Source organism: Heterocephalus glaber, unplaced genomic scaffold, assembly GCF_053883595.1.
Source record: "Heterocephalus glaber isolate CG9 unplaced genomic scaffold, H.glaber_assembly_v1.0 deba00001497, whole genome shotgun sequence".
NCBI lineage: Eukaryota > Metazoa > Chordata > Mammalia > Rodentia > Bathyergidae > Heterocephalus > Heterocephalus glaber.
The window spans coordinates 1,676,502-1,694,011 of NW_028258320.1; the positions used below are offsets into that span (position 1 = coordinate 1,676,502).

The 17,510-nt window shown below is 45.4% G+C and overlaps 1 protein-coding gene and 1 pseudogene across 3 annotated transcripts in view; one reads left to right on the forward strand and one right to left on the reverse strand.

Moving 5' to 3' along the window:
* Positions 1–9,267: 9,267 nt before the first annotated feature.
* On the reverse strand, positions 9,268–16,963 carry LOC147825519 (uncharacterized; annotated as a pseudogene).
* Zfand3 (zinc finger AN1-type containing 3) overlaps positions 16,953–17,510 on the forward strand; it is a 308,517-nt gene continuing 307,959 nt past the window's right edge. For 2 of the 3 annotated variants that reach the window (XM_004846651.4, XM_021259888.2), the window contains exon 1: positions 16,953–17,454. In XM_004846651.4, the coding sequence (XP_004846708.1) occupies positions 17,384–17,454 (71 nt within the window). In that variant the 5' untranslated portion in view covers positions 16,953–17,383. The remainder of the gene's footprint in view (positions 17,455–17,510) is intronic. The other variant, XM_087185356.1, reaches the window with a different exon arrangement.

Sequence of the window (17,510 nt, forward strand, 5' to 3'; positions counted from 1 at the left end):
GAGGTTTATAAATAGACTAGAAATCACAGGATTGTTTTCCCACAGTTTTTTCGTATATTGAGATGGCTGAAGAGAGAGCTGAGAGGATGCAGAGGGACGAGGACTTGTCCCTGTCCCCATTGCCCTTACTAATCCATCATCAGTCCCTTTGTCATTAGGTCCTCTGGGCCCTAGAGATGTTGCTCCCTCCTGGCTTCCTCTTGACCAAGATGGAGGAGCTGAACTTGACAGCTCTCAGCCAGCCCCCAACCTGCCCCACCCAGGAGCTTGGGGCAGTTGAGCTCTAGAAGGATCTAAAGGAGCCTGGTGAAGCATTGCAAGCCTGTAATCTCAGCATTCTGGGAGGCTGAGGAGGGAGGACCACATATTTGAGCACAGCCTAGGGAATTAAGTGACTTAGATTTATCTTAAAATTTAAACAAAAATTTTTTTAAGAGGGCTGGGAATGTAGCTCAGTATGAAGGTCCAGGATTCAATCTCCAATATCACACACACACACACACACACACACACACACACACACACACACACAGACACACCCTGGAGATTTCTAATAGTGCAATCAGTACAGTGTTATGGGTCTACTTCTATGGGAAAACTACCTCTTACCTGGAATTTCATTCTTATCTGGAATCTACTCTCGGCGAGAAATTTCTTCCTCCTTGGATAAGCCCAGTCTACTGAGAACTCTTTTTCCTGGGGCATCTCTGCCAACGGATAAAATCCTAAGGGAATCTCCTTTTCTTGGTTTCTTGGGGAAGTTCTTGAGGCTGGGCTGGTTACAAGGAAGTACACTGCTGTTCACCCCAAGGGTTGGATGGTTATTAGGACAATGGTTAGAGATGTTAAGATACTGCATTGAGGTCCTGGGATTTAGCTCAGTGGTTCCAGCACCTGCCTCGCAAGTGCAAGGGCCCGAGTTCAATCCTCGGTACCAAAAAAACAAAAAAAAAGATACTGTATTGGGGAGCAGGATAGAAAGGGCTGGCAGAGGGTAGAAAGATTCTGATCTCCACTTCTCCCTCTCCTTTCTCTGGTCCCCTCCCTCTCTAGTAGTTCTGAACCTCAGGTGATTTTGCCTCTCTGGCAACATTTGGTGATATCTGGAGACATTTTAAGTTGTCACAATTAGAGGTGAGGGTAGCCGCTCCCAGAATATAGTGAATAGAGACCAGAGATGCTGCTAATCATCCTACAAGGTACAGAACTGTCCCTCACAACAAAGAGCGATCTACCAATGTCACTAGCACAGAGGTTGAGAAACCCTGAGCCAGGACAATGGCGCCCTTAGTGGGGCCTAAGAGGACCTGGGGATCACGTCCTGGAGCAGGGACCATTTGTGGGTGGCTCCCACAGACAGGCCCCTGGGGTGTGTGCTCTTGACTTGGTCAGCAAAGAAGCAATCATTCTGCCCTGTCTCAGAGGCCCCAAGAACTCAAAGGTTGAGGGGCAGTGCAGTGGGGATGTGCATGGAGAGCGAATGAGGGGGCCAGGTGGGCTTGTCCTCGGGGAAGAGGGAGGAGTGGAGTGAGGACACCTCATGCCCACTGACTCCTCTGACGGCTGGGAACAGTGTAGACCGTCCCTTCAGAGCAGAGAGGGCAGAGGGGGCAGCTGTGGAAGGGGGCCCAAAGCCTGCAACACCAGGGCTGTGGAAACTTCTCCCTTCACAGCTGATCTCAGGGACAGCATTACTGCAGCCCATTACAGCCCTAACCACAGGCAAATACAGCAGCATTAATTTAATTTTATTTACATTTCGGAGTCATTGAGAGGGAATAAATTGAACCAAAGTTGATTGAAAGTGTCCTCCAGGGTGGGCCCTGAGCTTCCTCAGGCTGTGAGGCTGTGCTGAAGGCTGGCAGCAGGCCCCCCGGAAGCAGGAAAGGAACCCCGAGCGCAGCCCACGCCCGGAAACCGGAGGTGAGACCCCGCTCCTCCCACTTCGCTGCCCTGCACCCTCTCCTTAAATAATGAGTCCTTCCTCTGTTCCAGCATTCCTCACGGGCCTAGGCAGCCTTCCTCTGCCCGAAGCCATTCTTTAATTAGATCCAAATAGCGCGTGCACTAATGAGCTCTGACCGTGTGTTCTGACACTCTGCTAAGCTCTGGGGCTGCCATGATGGACAAGCCACCCTTGGTGGACTTTGCAGTCAGGACTCAACGTCTGGTTTCAGCAAGGAAGAGTTCTGTGATCCCGGCAAGTCATCTAAACTGTGGGTCTCAGTTTCTTTCTTTCTTTTTTTTTTTTTTGTTCTTTTATTGGTACATTTTAGGTATACAACTCGTTTACATTGGGTCTCAGTTTCGTTATCCTGAAAGTGGAACTAAAGCCAGGAAAAACACAAGCGCTTCTTTTCATTTAGGACAACAGTCTTAGTGGACGATTTGGGAGGGCAGAGGAGAGGCTGCGGGCCTGAATGTTGCAATAAGAACAGGGCAGCCAAGGAGCGTAGGGGAAACCCAAGAGTGATTTAAGGGTAGAAAATGGTGCCCAGTGAGGCCGCCTCCGTACTCCTGACAATTGGCGACAGTAGTCTGGGGTGTTAGAAATCACAATGGCGCTTTCTGTTGTGGAGGACTGGCCACAAGGAGCCTTTTCAGGTGCTAGCAATGTTCTCTATCTTAATCTAGGTGCTGGTTATACAAGGGAGTGTGCGCGTGGGGGTGTGTGTGTATGTCAAGCTGTTCATTTAAGGTTTGGGTACTTGCTTATGTTATACCCCAATAGAAACAAAAAATAAGGAACAAGAGTAACAAAGTTATGCTCACCACGGTCTTTATGTCCATCTGGCCTCACTTCCATCCTCCTTTCCACCTCCAGCCCCTAGAAACCACAGATTTACTTTTTGATTCTACAGTTTTGCCTTTTCTGGGCATTTCAGAGTAATGGAAGCATGCAGATGTAGACTTTTGCATCTTATACTGAGCATGATGTATTTGAGATTCATTCACGGTGTCATAAACCAGGTGTGGTGGCGCATTCCTGTAATCCCAGCACTTGGGAAGCTGAGGCAGGAGAATTGCCAGGAGTTCAAGCCCAGCCTGGGCTACATAGTGAGTTCAAGACCAGAACTACATAGCAAGACCTTATCTTAACAAAAAACAAAACAAAGCAGTGTTGAAGCATGTATCAGCACTTTTTCCCTTGTTCTTGTTGAACTGTATTTCACTATGTCCACATCATTCACCAGTTAATAAATTAATAAATAAATATTTGGGTTGTGTCTACTGTAGGACTGTTACAAATAATGCTCCTATGAACATTTGCATTGTGTGGACATATATTTTCATTTACCTTGTTGGATAGGTACCTAGGAATAGAATTGCTTAGTTGTATTTTAAAGTTAGGTTTAACCTATGAAGAAACTGCCAGAGTGTTTTCCAAAGTTGCTGTTTTACACTCCCTGTGAAGGCTCCCACTATTTTACATTGTAGAGGAGTCCAGTTTTTCCATATCTTTATGGAGATTTGTTAATATGCATCTTGGTGGTGATAGTCATTCTAGTAGCTGTGATATCTAGTGGCATCTCTTTGTAGTTTTGATCTGCATTTTCTTAATGAATAATGATGTTGAACATCTCTTCATGCACTCAGTAGTTATTCATGTAACTTATTTGGTGAAATGTTTATTCAAATTTTTTGTTCATTTTCTTATTTTTTCTGTTTTTTTGGTTTCTTTTGGCGGTACCGGGGGGGATCAAACTCAGGACCTTGTGCTTTCAAGGCAGGCATGGCACCACTGAGTTAAATCCCTGGCCCTTTTTGTCTGTTTTAATTGGGTTGTTATTTATTTTAATTTTTTTTTTTGGTGCTGGGTACTAAGCCCAGGGCCCTGTAACTTGCTAGGCAAGTGTTTTACTGCTGAGCTGAATCCCCAGCCCCTGGATTGTTTTTCTTTTTATTATTGAATTTCATCAGTTCCTTATATGTTTTGTATACCAGTCCTTTATTAGACATATGATTTGCAAATACCGTCTCCCAATCTGTGGCTAGTCTTTATATTTTGCTAACAGTATCTTTCCGAGCACGAGCTTTTATGGACTTCTTTTAAAGGAAGCCAAAATAAACAGCTGTTGTATTTAAGCCTTTTTTGTGTGTGTGGCACTACAGATTGAACTGAGAGTCTTGTGTGTGCCAGGCAAGTACTCTGCCACTGAGCTACATCCTTGGCCCCCTTTTATATTTTATTTTCGAGACAAAGTCTCACTAAGTTGCTGAGGCTGGCCTTGAATGTGCTATCCTCCTGCTTTAGCCTCCCAAGTAGCCACTGTGCCAGGTGAAACTACTGTTTTTTTCTGGGGGGAGGCACGAAAGCTCCTGTTATATGCAATGAATAACTGATGCAAGCGCTTCCCCTTGCATCAGTTCCCAGGGCCGTGCAGTGTGTACAGATGCCACTGGAGCAGGAAAGAGAAAGTGCAGAATTCTCAGCGAGTCACTGGGGAAGGAAGCTTCTTGGGGTAGTTGGCATCTGGGTTAGGAGATGAGTCAGAAAGTTCTTCCTTCTGTTACTTGTCAGTCAGCTTTGTCATTAAAGGGCTGACAATGTCTGTCTGGCCAAATTTGGTCTTTTTGTCAGTTTTCAAAATAAATTCTATCAGTCTTTTTATTTAGTGGAAAAACACTAAAAGTTGAACTCCAAAAGATTTCATGGGGGAGGAACTCCTACCCCACAGCATACATCTTTGTAGCCTTTCTTAAGTCAGACGGTTTTCTCTCTGGCTGGGCTGCCGACCTGCAGCCTCATCACACTCCCCTGAGCCTGGATCTCTTTTCTGGGTCTCTGTTTTCAGATGTCTCCTAAGGGAACTTCCATGGCAGAGAAGATCCATCAGCCTGGCTGCCACCACCAGCATTGTGCCTGCCTGCCCATCAGGCGCAGGCCCATGGGTAATAAGTCACTTTCTTCTGGCCATAAGTTACCCCCTCTGAACATAAGCATCTTTCACCTGCCAGCCTCTCTGATACTGAGGAAGCACTCTGATTTCAAAGAATCTTTTCTTCCACCTTCTGAACACACCTTTCATCAGCTGCCAGCCATGTATCACTTTGTGCAGCCATTTTAAGTATACGGTGTCACCCCAATTGTAATAGGAGACCCCCAAGGGCAGGCCCTGCCATGCTTCCTATCTCTGAATCCTTCCTAGTACCTGGCAAAATTTTTTTTTCATTTTGACCCTTCTAGTGAGGTGAAACAATCTTAAGAAAAATGTACAACCATAGGCGCACAGCTCGATGAACTCCAGTGGAGTGTATCTGTGCAATGTGTACCCAAATCAAGAAATAAAGCATTACTGATGCTTCAGAGACCCCTTTCAGTCTTTCCCTGTCCTTTACAAGGTTAACAGTTCTCGATGCCATAGATTAGTTTTGCCTGTCCTTAAACTTTGTATAGACTGAATCATGCAGTAGGTATCCTTTTGTGTCTGGCTGCTTGCTCAGCATTAGCTTTACCTGAATCATTCCTATTGTCATGTGTAACTATAGTTGCCTTGCTCATTCTCATTCTGAGAAGATTTAGGAAGGGTCAAAAATTAAATATCACGCACTGTGGCACAAGAAACATGACCTCAAATCCTGACTGTACCACTTACAAATTAAGCTCTTGGCCACCTCATTCAGCCTTAAGAACTTGAGTAGCCTCGTGTACATGGGGAATAAGGTAAAATTTCTCTTGCACAGTAGTTTTAAGGTTTATATTCATTATAATAACCAATGTGTGTAAAGCACTTACTGTGGTTAGGGAAAATCATTCAAACAATAGTAGCATTATTATTTATTAATGCATTATTTGCTAAATGATCGCTGAGAAGGAAATGGAATCACAATAGGATTGAACTCTCAGCATTTCTGTGCGCACCTGTGTGTGAGCACACACACCGAATGCCTAGGTTCACACCTGTGTATACAACCGTGCCTCTGTGTACACACACACACCCACACATGTGCATACACAAACACGGACTCACCAGCATGAGCAGAGTGCAGATATTTCCTTCCAGCAGCTCTTTGAAGAAACACAGCAGATGGGACTGGTTCTGCTACACGACTGAGCAGCCCCCACATCAGAAAGGCATAATCATCGAATCCATCATGTGGTGCGGCCCTGGCGAGGGCACAGCTCCTCATCCTGCCTGATGGGCCGTGGAGGAATGCCTCCTCCTCCAGAGCAGAGAGCAGACCCGGGCAGCCAGTTGCCAGGCACTGGAGCCAGGAGGACAGATGGCAGCTGAATAGCCTCCGCCTTACCCAGCTCCCTGGCTGCCGGGAGGAATCTGAAGGCAGCAAGGATCCTGTGGAAACCACGCTTCCTACACCAGGCCCTCTGTCCTTTTCATGCTCCTTGGAGCAACACAGACCAGGCCTTGATACTGCCCTGCTCACCTCCTCCTAGCTGTGTAACGCAGGGCAGGAAAAATAGCCCGGGTGCCCTTCACAGGGCCCCAATTCTCTAATCTCAATTGTAACTTCAACTCTGCTCCCTGATGCCTGTTCAGAAGATAACCAGCCTCACTCAGTGAATCACAGCCTTAGGAAGAATCCTCTGGATAATCGTAGCAAATATCATGTGCACCAAACACACACACACGCGCACACACACACACTCTTTTGTGCACTCAAGCTGTCCCCAACTCTAGCAGATGCCATAGATGCGCTGTCCTTATCCCTTGCCCTTATGGCTTTGGGGTGACCTCATCATGCTCCTCGGACCTTCTCTCTGTACGTTTCTGCCTTAGAGTGTTCTCAGGGAAGCTGCTTGGCCCGCACAGAAGGCTACAGTGCTGCAACCTCCGTCAACCCTTGACCGAGGCAGCGGGCATATCAGCGCTCAGTCAGACACCGTCCCACACTCCTCAGATGGGACGACTTTAAGGGCTGATTTTGCTAGGTCTCCGAAGGACTGAGCTCTCATCACTCCCAGCAGTAGCTGACTCAATGATATACCTTAGTATCCCTAGCTATGTTCTTTGTACCCAAATTCAGACACCAGCCTTGTCTTTTCTTTTTTTTTTTTTTTTATTTATTTTTATTATTTATTTATTTATTTATTTTTTCAGCTTTATCTTTTCAATCCCAGCTTGGGTATCTGAGCCTCTTCCAAACCATAACCATTTTCCTGGAGCCACTCATTCTGCTTGGCAACTCCACTGTCCAATCCCCGCCTGGTACGTGTGGTGCCCTTCAGCCCCAGAAATGATCTCCACGGACTCTGAGAAAGGGACTTGGTGGGAAATGTCAAGCCAGTCTCTAGGGACTCACAGAGCTATGGTATAAGTTGTGGATTTTAGCTGCTTTTTAAAAACCTCTAGATAGGAAATCAGCAAGGTTGAGGGCCATGTCCTGGGTGGCTCACTCTAGGAGCTCAGGGCTGGCACCATGCCCAAGAGGCTGGGGTGACCCACAGAGGCCTTGGGTGTCTGGCTCAGACTGCCTGATGTGGGGTGGCACAGGTCCGACAGGCACCTTTTTGTCTTTTGTTCCTTTTTGTCTTCTGTTCCCTACCCCTTGTGATTTCTTGTCTTTTCTTTTAATTTTCTCCTTTCCTTTTTTTTTAAATCCATAAGCAACAACTAGAACCCTTTAGAAAAAGTGTCCATGTTAGCAATTCAAACATTAGACAAGGTTAATTCACATTCAGAACACTATATACAAATAAGAGACAAAAGAGGAAAGATTTACAATGCATTTGACAGAGTTTGTATTCTTAATAGGAACATTAATATCTTTAAATAATAAGAAAAAACACTCATGTGGAAAAACAGATAAAGGACCGTTATGGCTTTGCCTAGATGTCCCCCCAAAGCCTCATGCAGTCATAGGTGGGGCTTTTTCAGAGGTGGCTGAATCTAGAGTGTGTGATTGAGTCCTGGTGCAATGCTAGGATTAAGGGCACTAAGGTTAAGGGTGTGTAATTACTAAATCAGTCCTCTGATTGGTTTGGCACCGCCTTAATCCCAGTAGCCTGGATGCAATGTAAGGGACAGAAAGAGGCTTGTCTTGTCCCTTGGTTGTTTTGCTACCTACTGCCCACCATGAGCTGTTTCTCCTCTGTGACGCCCCTCTGCCAGGCCACCCTGCCTTGGAGCCAGCCGATTATGGACTGAAACCTCTACAAACTGTGAGCTAAATAAACCCTTTACCCCCTTAATTTTGGTTGTCAGGTATTTTGTCTCAGCAATGAGAGAAAAGTAACTAAGATAAGGCTATAAATAGGTAAGGCCATACAAAAATAAGTTTTTAAAACCTTATATTTATAAACATATACACATATATTTATAAATTTACATTTATTTATATGTAAAATATATCTGATATATATTAAAATATGTATATAGGGCTGGGGATTTAGCTCAGTGGTTTCGCTGCCTGCTGCGCAAGCACAAAGACCCGAGTTCGATCCCTGGTACCAAAAAATAAATAAATAAATAAAATATGTATATGAACTCAATAACTCCAAAAATGTGAATTAAAATAACCATTAGAAGTGTTTTTTTGTTTTGTCTTTACATTGGCAGTGATTGAAAAGACTAATGCTATCCCAGGGTTACTGAGGTATAGGGAAATCTACCTTTTTTGTTCACTTCTGGAGAGAGTGTAAGTTGGTATAACCTTTCTGGAACAAAGTTTGGCCACATGTAATAAATGTTAAGCAGTCTTACAATTCTTTTTCTAACAATTTTATCCAAAAAGCTGGGCATCTGTAATCCCAGCATTTGGGAGGCTGAGGCAGGAGGATTGCTGTGAGTTGGAGGTCAGTTTAAGAACAACCTGAATTACATGATGAGACCTTGTCTCAAAAAACAAACAAACAAACAGAAAGTTATCTAAAAACCAGGCGCGGTGGTGCAAGCCTATAGTTCCTACTACTTGGGAGACTGAAGCAGGAAGAAGGCTTAAACTCAGGAGTTTGAGGCCAGCCCGGTCAACATAATGAGACCCTGTTTAAAAAAAAATCCATGATATAATAGGACAGAAAGGCAAAGATGTTCACTGTAATTATTTACAAACATGGAAAGCTGGATCTGTTCTTCAAAACATTTGAAAAAAATTGCTTGCCTTACTACTAGAGGAGGAGCAGCACTAAAGTAGGGAAACATATGTGTCTCTTTCCCACTTGTACCCTAAAACTTCTAATAGTTCCTAACACAGTCGGTGCTCAGTAAGTGTTGAATGAATAAACAAATATAAGTGAATGAATGAAGGGATAACTGAGCCAAGAGGGAATTCTTTAAAGGGTTTACCCATACAGTAGAGTGGCTGGTAATTATCAAAAAGAAACAAATAATAATATACATTTATTGAGTTTGTACTATATGCTATGTACTATGCTGATTTCCACCTGAATTATAATAAACCCATGACATAGATAGATATTATTAGGAATAGTCAGGACTTTTCTTGTGGAAAGATACTGAAATGTAACACAAACAGTGTGTGTATAGGGAAAGGTCCAGTAACTGAAAAGTCTAAAGGGCAGTTCTGGCATCAGACCGAGTTGGATTTCAGATCTAAAATGATGTCTTGATAATTTGGTCTCTCTCTTCCTTCCTCTTTGTTGGATTGTTCCCCAGATGGCCTCGCTCTGTATGGAAGGTCCCACAGCAGCTCTGGGCTTATGTGACCTTTAGAACAGTTGATCCCAGGAGACAAAGATGCAAGCAAGTTCGCCCCAGGGAATGAGCCGCCTCTCCCTGAGACAATTCCAATTCCTGTGGCCAGAAGGAAAGGGCTCTCTATGCTCAGTTAGCCTGGGCAGCCCTAAGGAGGCCCGGGAGCAGGGAGAAGTGGAGCATCAAAGAGAAACTGGGAGCTAAAATGCACAGCCCATCATCATAAATGCTTCCTGTTACAATGAGGAAACTGAGGCACAGGCAAGCTAAGTAACTTCCCTGAATTCTCAGAGGAACTATGTGATGGAACTTGCATTTGAACTCAGGCAACTTGACTTGGGTGCCTATAATTTCAGTGTGATAGCTGAATGTAAGTGTCAGATGCACTGATACTTGGTTAAATCTTATTATGGATGTATCTGGCAGTGTGGTTCCAGATGGCATTAACATTGGCTGTCGCCGGGGATTTAGCTCAGTGGTGCCGCCACCTGCCTTGAAAGCACAAGGTCCTGAGTTCGATCCCCAGTACTAAAAACAAAACAAAACTGGCTGTGTTCTGAATGCTTGTGTCCCCCCCAAAATCCTCTCTCTCTCTCTCTCTCCCTCTCTCCATATATATATATATATATATATATATATATATATATATATAAATATGCAAAATCTCTCCAATTTTCATATACCGTATATGTATGAATTGGTTCCCATTGGTTCTATTTGTTTGAAAAACCCTGATCAATACATTTGGGTATAAGCCTATATAGCAAAGGTCTGGGGATTTAGCTCAGTGGTGCCTCACCTGCCTCAAAAGCACAAGGTCCTAGGTTCGATCCCTGGTACCTAAAAGAACAAAGCAAAACAAAAAAACTATACAGCAAAGCTATGTGCAGAGATATGAAAGATGTCTGTGACATATTTCAGAGCTCAGAAAAAGACAGCTAGAGTATACTGGCTTGCACAGTCTTGTTTATATGGCTACATACAAACGAAATGCCTGCAGGGCATAGAACAAGCGGCTAACAAAGGCTATCTCCGGGGGTGGTAGTAATAGCGAGGTCTTCTCACATTTAAATCCTTTCTCCCTACACAGGTCAAATATTTCTGGGAAAAACGTTTATTTCCATTCTTGAAATAATTTAAAAGTCAGTAAAATCGAACTTCATAGCTAGATGGGTGTGAGCAGTAGGGCAGTTGGCAATTTCTGCATGAACATGAGGAACAAGGCATAAAATGGCGGCGTCTTCTCCTCTCCTCCCTTCTTTCCCCATTGTGTTCTTCATTGCATTTAATTTATTTCAGTTTCCTGAGAAGGGCTGGAGATGGTATAGTTGGTTGCTCTTCTTTTCCCTTGGCTCTGAGAGTTTATCCATGCCAACTAGATCATAAATGACTAAAAGAATCCACCGCACATCAGGAAACTTGAGGGCTAGAAAGGACCCTAGAGAGGGTCTGGTTCAGTCACTTTCAGTGCTTCTCCCAGCCCCAACCGGTCTAAGTGAGAGAGCAGAGCTGCAACCTGAAATTTTGCTCTCTGAAAATAGAGCCATTGTCTACTGGAGCCCTATTCTTTTGCAAAAGGACCTCCCAGCTTCTGCTCTAGGCCCAGTCTGCCACCTCTGCTGAGTCTACACAGGTGATGTGCACTGCCTCTTGGTCTCCCAGAGAGGCTGGGCAGCTCCCAAATTAGCAAACAGGATTTGCTGTGACTGGTAGAGTCCCTGCCTCCTGGTCAGGTCAGAAATACCTCACATTCTTTTTCCTCAAAGGCCAAGGCTCTTTGCTCTTTTCTGATTATTGAAACTGGCTCCCATTCTCCCCAGGAGTCTAAGATGTTAGGGCTCTGTATTCCCACGAGTGGTCAGGGTCAAGGGTCACAAGAAAGGAGCTAGGGAGAACAACTCCATGGTCAGGTAAGGAGCCTTTGTCAAACTCCTAGAATTATGGGTCACATTAGCTTTGAAATCTGGGATTAAACTTTACAGAGAATATTGAGATTAGGATTAAGATGGAGGCCAGAGTTTGGGTTGGATATTGAGGCCAATTCCAGGTTAGGATGAATTACAAGGATGAAAGGCTTTGAACTAGAGATAGAGTTAAAGGTAAGGATTAGGATCAGAGTGGAGGATCATCTGCTTTCTCACAGGTCCCTATATGCCCTGTCTTTTTTTTTTTGGTACCGGGGATCGAACTCAGGTCCTTGCACTTGCACAGCAGGCAGTGAAACCACTGAGCTAAATCCCCAGCCCACGCCCTGTCTTTTTGCTCATATCTCCCAGGACTACATAACATCCCTGGGGCTTTTACCGAGAAGACAGCCCTTGATTGCCCTGCCCTGTAGTGACACTAAGCTCTTTCCCCTACAACTTCTGATGCTACTTCAAGAGCCCTGGCTGCTGAAGCATCGATATTATTCTTTACCAGCCCTGGCTGAGCATGTAGATGGCTCCTTTGGGCCAATGGTGATTGCAAACTACTCCCAAGAGTCACATTACAGGTTCATCTGGAATGTAATCCACACTAGAAAATAGTCAAGACAATTATGACAAAAGCACTTCTGCCAATTACCCCCACACTTTGGTCCCCTAATTTGATGATGTCCTGAAATGTTATGTCCTCTCTGAGCTTTCAGAGAACTGAGTGGGCATTTTATAGGAATTAGATCAAGTCTCTTCAGAGAGAGACTTTGGGACTAAGAGTGAAGAGTTAGCTGGCTAGAAATGTCATAAGACAGAGCAGATGAAGACTGGGTCTTACTTCACACCAAACTGATCAGAAAGGTAGCAGTGAGGCTCCATACCTTCTAGGGAAGGTGAGCCGGTATTCCTCTAGGATAGACTGATTAGGATGTCAATCTATATCTGAGTCTCACATTGACTAACAAATTATTGTGCCTTTTTATTCATTCAACAAATATTCATAGAATGTCTTCCACATGTGCCTTGGGCATTATGTATATCACAGTGAACAAAACAGATATGATCTTTGGAGTGGAGACTCATGAACACATATTTAATTACAGACTGTGGTAGTTGTTACAGAGGAAGACTGCCATGACAGCCATTTAAATCAAGGCTTGAAATAATTTAAGTAGGAATTAGTCTGTTGGAAATTTCTTGAACAAGTCCACTGTTTCTTATGCTTTTGAATTTCAGCTGCAGTTTACTACTTTTTGTCTGTGGCGGACACCTTTTGGATCTGTGCTAAGAACACAACTGACCTTTTGGAGATTTGCAGCTTGTGAGGATGAACCTCTGGCAGCTGGGTTTGTATCATGAGAGTCTTGAGCACCATCTGCTCCCCTGGGCAAACATGACACAAACTGGACCATTCGGTTTCTTTCTCCTGGGAACTGGGGTTAACAGGTAGTAATTAGTCTCCACTGGTTCTGGAAGTGGGGATAAGCAAGCTCAAACAATGTTTCAGAGAGGCAGTCAGTCAGAGAAGAATGAACCAGTTTTGTGGAGAGGAGCAGAGATGGAAGAGCATGTGACTATAGAGAGAGGAAAAGAGATTTCAGAGTAGCTACTGACTGCCTGTTGACAGGTCAGGTTCTTGTGTTGGTCCTTCGTGAGATCCTGTTGCTCTGAGCGTTTGGGTTCTGTAAGATTCTCTATATACATATGTGGGCATGTGCATTTCTTTTTTTTCCTTTTTGCATGAGGAAGTTTACGTGTGATTCTATTACTTGCAGACAAAAGACCTTTGGTTGAGACTGGATGTCTTTTGGTGGTGCTGGGATTGAACCCAGGGGCACTGCACTGAGCTGTACCCAAACCCTTCTTAGATTTTTTGAGACAAGAGTCTTGCTTAGTTGCTCAGGTGGGGCTGGAATGTATGACACTCCTGCCTCAGCCTCTCAGAGGGCTGGGATCACAGGCATCTCGTACCATGGCTGGGTCCTTCATCTGTTTGTTTGATACACACACAGGGATTTATTAATATTTAAAATATATACCTACATGTACATAGAGACATATTCACATTTCATTGAGAGAAGCCAAACTTTTTTAGATCTTTTATAAGGCAGAAAAATATATGGAAGTTTCCTAATGAAAGCCAGTAGTACTAATGATTATTAATAAGTTATCATTAGTGTAGTTTTGCATTTATAGACAAAATTTAAATCCTGAGGGGCAGGGGATTTAGCTCAGTGGCACCGCACCTGCCTTGCAAGTGCAAGGTCTTGAGTTCGATCTCTGGTACCAAAAAAAAAGAAATTAAATCCTGAGGAAAAGTCCAATCTAATTATTAAGCTGTTTTGAGTCTATTTGTTACATGAATCTCGTAAAACATTCAAATTGTTAATATTAACTTCACCTTTATGAACTCTTACGATTCAAATTCCATCTGAATAGGACAGCTATCAAGGTTTCTCAGTTCTTAGGTAATCCCTGAATTTCATATTTTAAAATTACATTATCTATTGAATTTAAAATATTTTATTTATATAAAAGTGGTATAGGGGAAATAAATGTAACTCCTAACCTACTAGATGTCAGATATGACCAGTTCATGTTCCCCTGAAGTCGAAGAATGAATTCTAAGGAACAACAGAGGTTAAGAGTAGGAAAATTTATTGCGGAATAGGAATGGGGAATAGGAATAGGGAATAAGAATGGGAATAGGGCTAGCTCCTGAGAGACAGGAGGGGTCCCAAATGGGTTGCCGTCCTTCATCTCTCTTGCCCAGCATGCTCCTACCGCTCCTTCAGGAGCATGTTTTTTTGTTTTTGTTTTTGGTACTGGGGATTGGAACTCTCCGGACCTTGCACTTTTGAGGCAGACGGTAGAACCACTGAGCTAAATCCCCGGCCCCATGGAGCATCTTACCTCTTCAATGCCTTCCAAACTCCTCCACAGCAGAGTTGGTCCCTCCTTCCTTTATCCATATACTCTCCTTTATAGGACCAACCAGGAAACTTACATGTTTGTTTCTTGTCATAAAACCTAGCTCCAAAAGGACAGAGATATAACAAACTCAATCCATGGCTGCTGAATAGAACTAATCTTATAAAATCTAGTATTAGGGCCGGGGATTTAGCTCAGTGGTTTTGCCGCCTGCTGTGCAAGTGCAAGGACCCGAGTTTGATCCCCAGTACCAAAAAAAAAAAAAATCTAGTATTATAAGTGCACACCTGTAATCCCAGCACTCTGGGAGGCTGAGTCAGGAGGATTGGAAGTTTGAGCCCAGCCTGGGCAATTTAATAAGAATTGTTCTCAAAAAAAAAAAAAAAGGCTGAGCAGTAGCTCAGTGCAAAGGTCCAGGGTTCATTCCCCAGTACTGAAAAATAGACAGAGATAAGAGATAGACATAAAGAGATAAAGGGGGGGGGGAAGGGAGAGGGTGACAGACTGGGAGGGAGGGAGGAAGGGCCCTTGGGGCAAAGGGGAATAGGAGTGACAAAGAAATGGAGATATAAAAAAGCAAGAATTTGAGAAATGGCAAATAGTGGCTGATTTGCAGCCTGAATGGAGGACAGCAGTAAATGAAGCTGAGAGGAAGACTGAAGCCAAATTACCTAACTTCTTATATGTAGAGTTTGGACTTACTAGTGAATGAATGTGATTTTATTAATCCTTGTAGTCTTCAGAGGACTAGGAAATGCCTTGTATATCATGGGTACTCAATAAATGCTTGTTGAATTAAGTAACTGGCAAACAGACAGGCAAGCAGTTGTAAGATATCACTTTTATTTATTTATTTTAGGTACTGGGGATCGAACTCCGGTCCTTGAGCTTGCGCAGCAGGCAGAAGATATCAGTTTTATATTAAATTTTTCTTTGCGTTTCAGAGATTTTTCCATAAATAAAAGGAAACCATTTAGATGCGACTTAATCTCACTTTGTTAAATTCAGAGACTGTAAATTTCTTACGTAGGTGCACATTTAACAATCAGTTTAAGATTTAAGGTCAATATGAATCCTATGAGAGTGAAGTATGGCTTCATTCATCCTATGCCCTTTTGTTAGAAATATTTATTGAAGACTTGTGAATGTTCATAAGACTGAAACTGAATATTAGACATAATAAACCAGCACTCACGTTTCGGGGTGCTCTGGCTTTAAGTAGCTTGGTTTTGGCAAACAATTTTTTCACTATCAACAGCATCTTTAGAAAGATACTAAGCTGAATGTGGCTCTTGCTGTAGTTTAGAGGCCAAAGACATGTTAATGAATCCACAGCGAATGCAAAATTGAAATGTGATCTGATATAAAGAAAAGTCAACATTTGGTAATAAAATTAATATAGGCACTGTCTGAAGCATTGGATTATCTCACGAGGACCTCAGCAGTAGGTCACTTCTCCCAAATCTGGTGAAAGTTTCCTCCGTGTTGAAATTAGTTATCAACAACAGGCAGGGGAGCAGAGTTCAGGATCAGGACAAGGAACCTTAAACTAGAACTCTTTTCAGTGGTTCAAATTTCTTTGGTCACTTATAAATTCCTGTCACTGGTTCAGCTAAATGTACCCTTCCCCCCCATAAAACCAAATCTCCCCACTATGTCCAAGTCAAGGCAGTGAGTGGACTTGTGTCTTTCAGGTAGGGATACGAGTGGAGGAGAGAAGAACTCGACCTCCCAAACTGCTGGCGGGGTGGAAGTGGGGGTGGGAGAATTACAATTTCCAGAAATTCATTACAGCCAAGAGATCAGTTTTCCGGGTGGAACTGTAAGTAAGAGTGGGTTGGGTGTGGGGATTTGGGATGCGAGAGATTCCCAGGGGGTTGGGATTTGGGGGAGAAATGCTCCCTAGCATCGTCCAGGAGCGAAGAGAGTCGCCTCGGACACCCAGCCAGCAGAGGAAGACGCTGACGAGCCCGGGCAGCTCGAGACTGGCTTCAGGGTTTGGCAACGCTCCCTCACGGCCCCTCCCTGAACCCGGTCGTGGGGTCTCCGGGCGCATGCGCCTCCGCTCTGGGACTGGCCCAATTTACCCTAAACAACTAATCTGCTCCTCCCACGCCTGTTTGGGGCGTACCATTCGCTTTGCGGGGAGGGGGGACGTGCCTCAGAGTACTCAGAAACCAGCTCCTCTTCCTTTGACAGGGGAAGGTAAGTTTGCCTCAGATTTTGAAAGTTCCTAGATCACGAAGGCCTCGTAAGCCCGTCGCTCGACGCTCTCGGCGTTACTCACGGCCCCGGACTCAGAGGCGCGGAACAAAGTGGCACGCCCGGATCCCAGCTGATCAGCTGCTGGGCTTTGGCGGCGGCTTCCCCGGGCGAGACCATCGAGACTCCTCGGGAGGGGTGCGCGCGGAGGGGAGGGGGCGGAGCGGCCATTGTCCGGTCAGCGCAGCCTCCGGGGGAGGGGAGCGTGTTACGGAGGGAGCGGGGCCCCGGGCGTCACAGCGGCCTCGGCGACTCCAGAGCTGGCGGGGGTCTCAGGTCTGTCCCCGCGCCGCCGCACAGGACCTCGCTCTGGCCGGGGAGAGGCGACAAGAGCTGCCGAGGCCGCCGGGCGGCCCCCCTGCGCCGCGGCCTTCGTCCGCCCGCACGCCCCTCCTTCTCAGCTCCCCATCCTCCCTCTCCGCGCCCCGGACCCCCCCGTCTCCGCAGGCCGAGTGGTGCAACCCGCCTCCAGCTGACCGGCCTGGAATCCCGGCTCGGAGCCCCGGACTCGCGCCCGCCCGCGCGCCCGCTCCCTCCCCCTCCCCCGGCTGAGCCCCAGGTCGCCGCTGCCGCCGCCGCCTCCTCGGAGCGGGGCCCAGGCCCAGCCACCGCCACCGCTGCCGCCGTCGAGCTCCGCCGCCGCCACCGCCGCCGAGCACCATGGGAGACGCCGGGAGCGAGCGCAGCAAAGCGCCCAGCCTGCCGCCGCGCTGTCCCTGCGGCTTTTGGGGGTGAGTGTCCGGCCGGATGGGGGTGGGGGCGGGAGCTGGGGCGCGGGGCGCGGGCG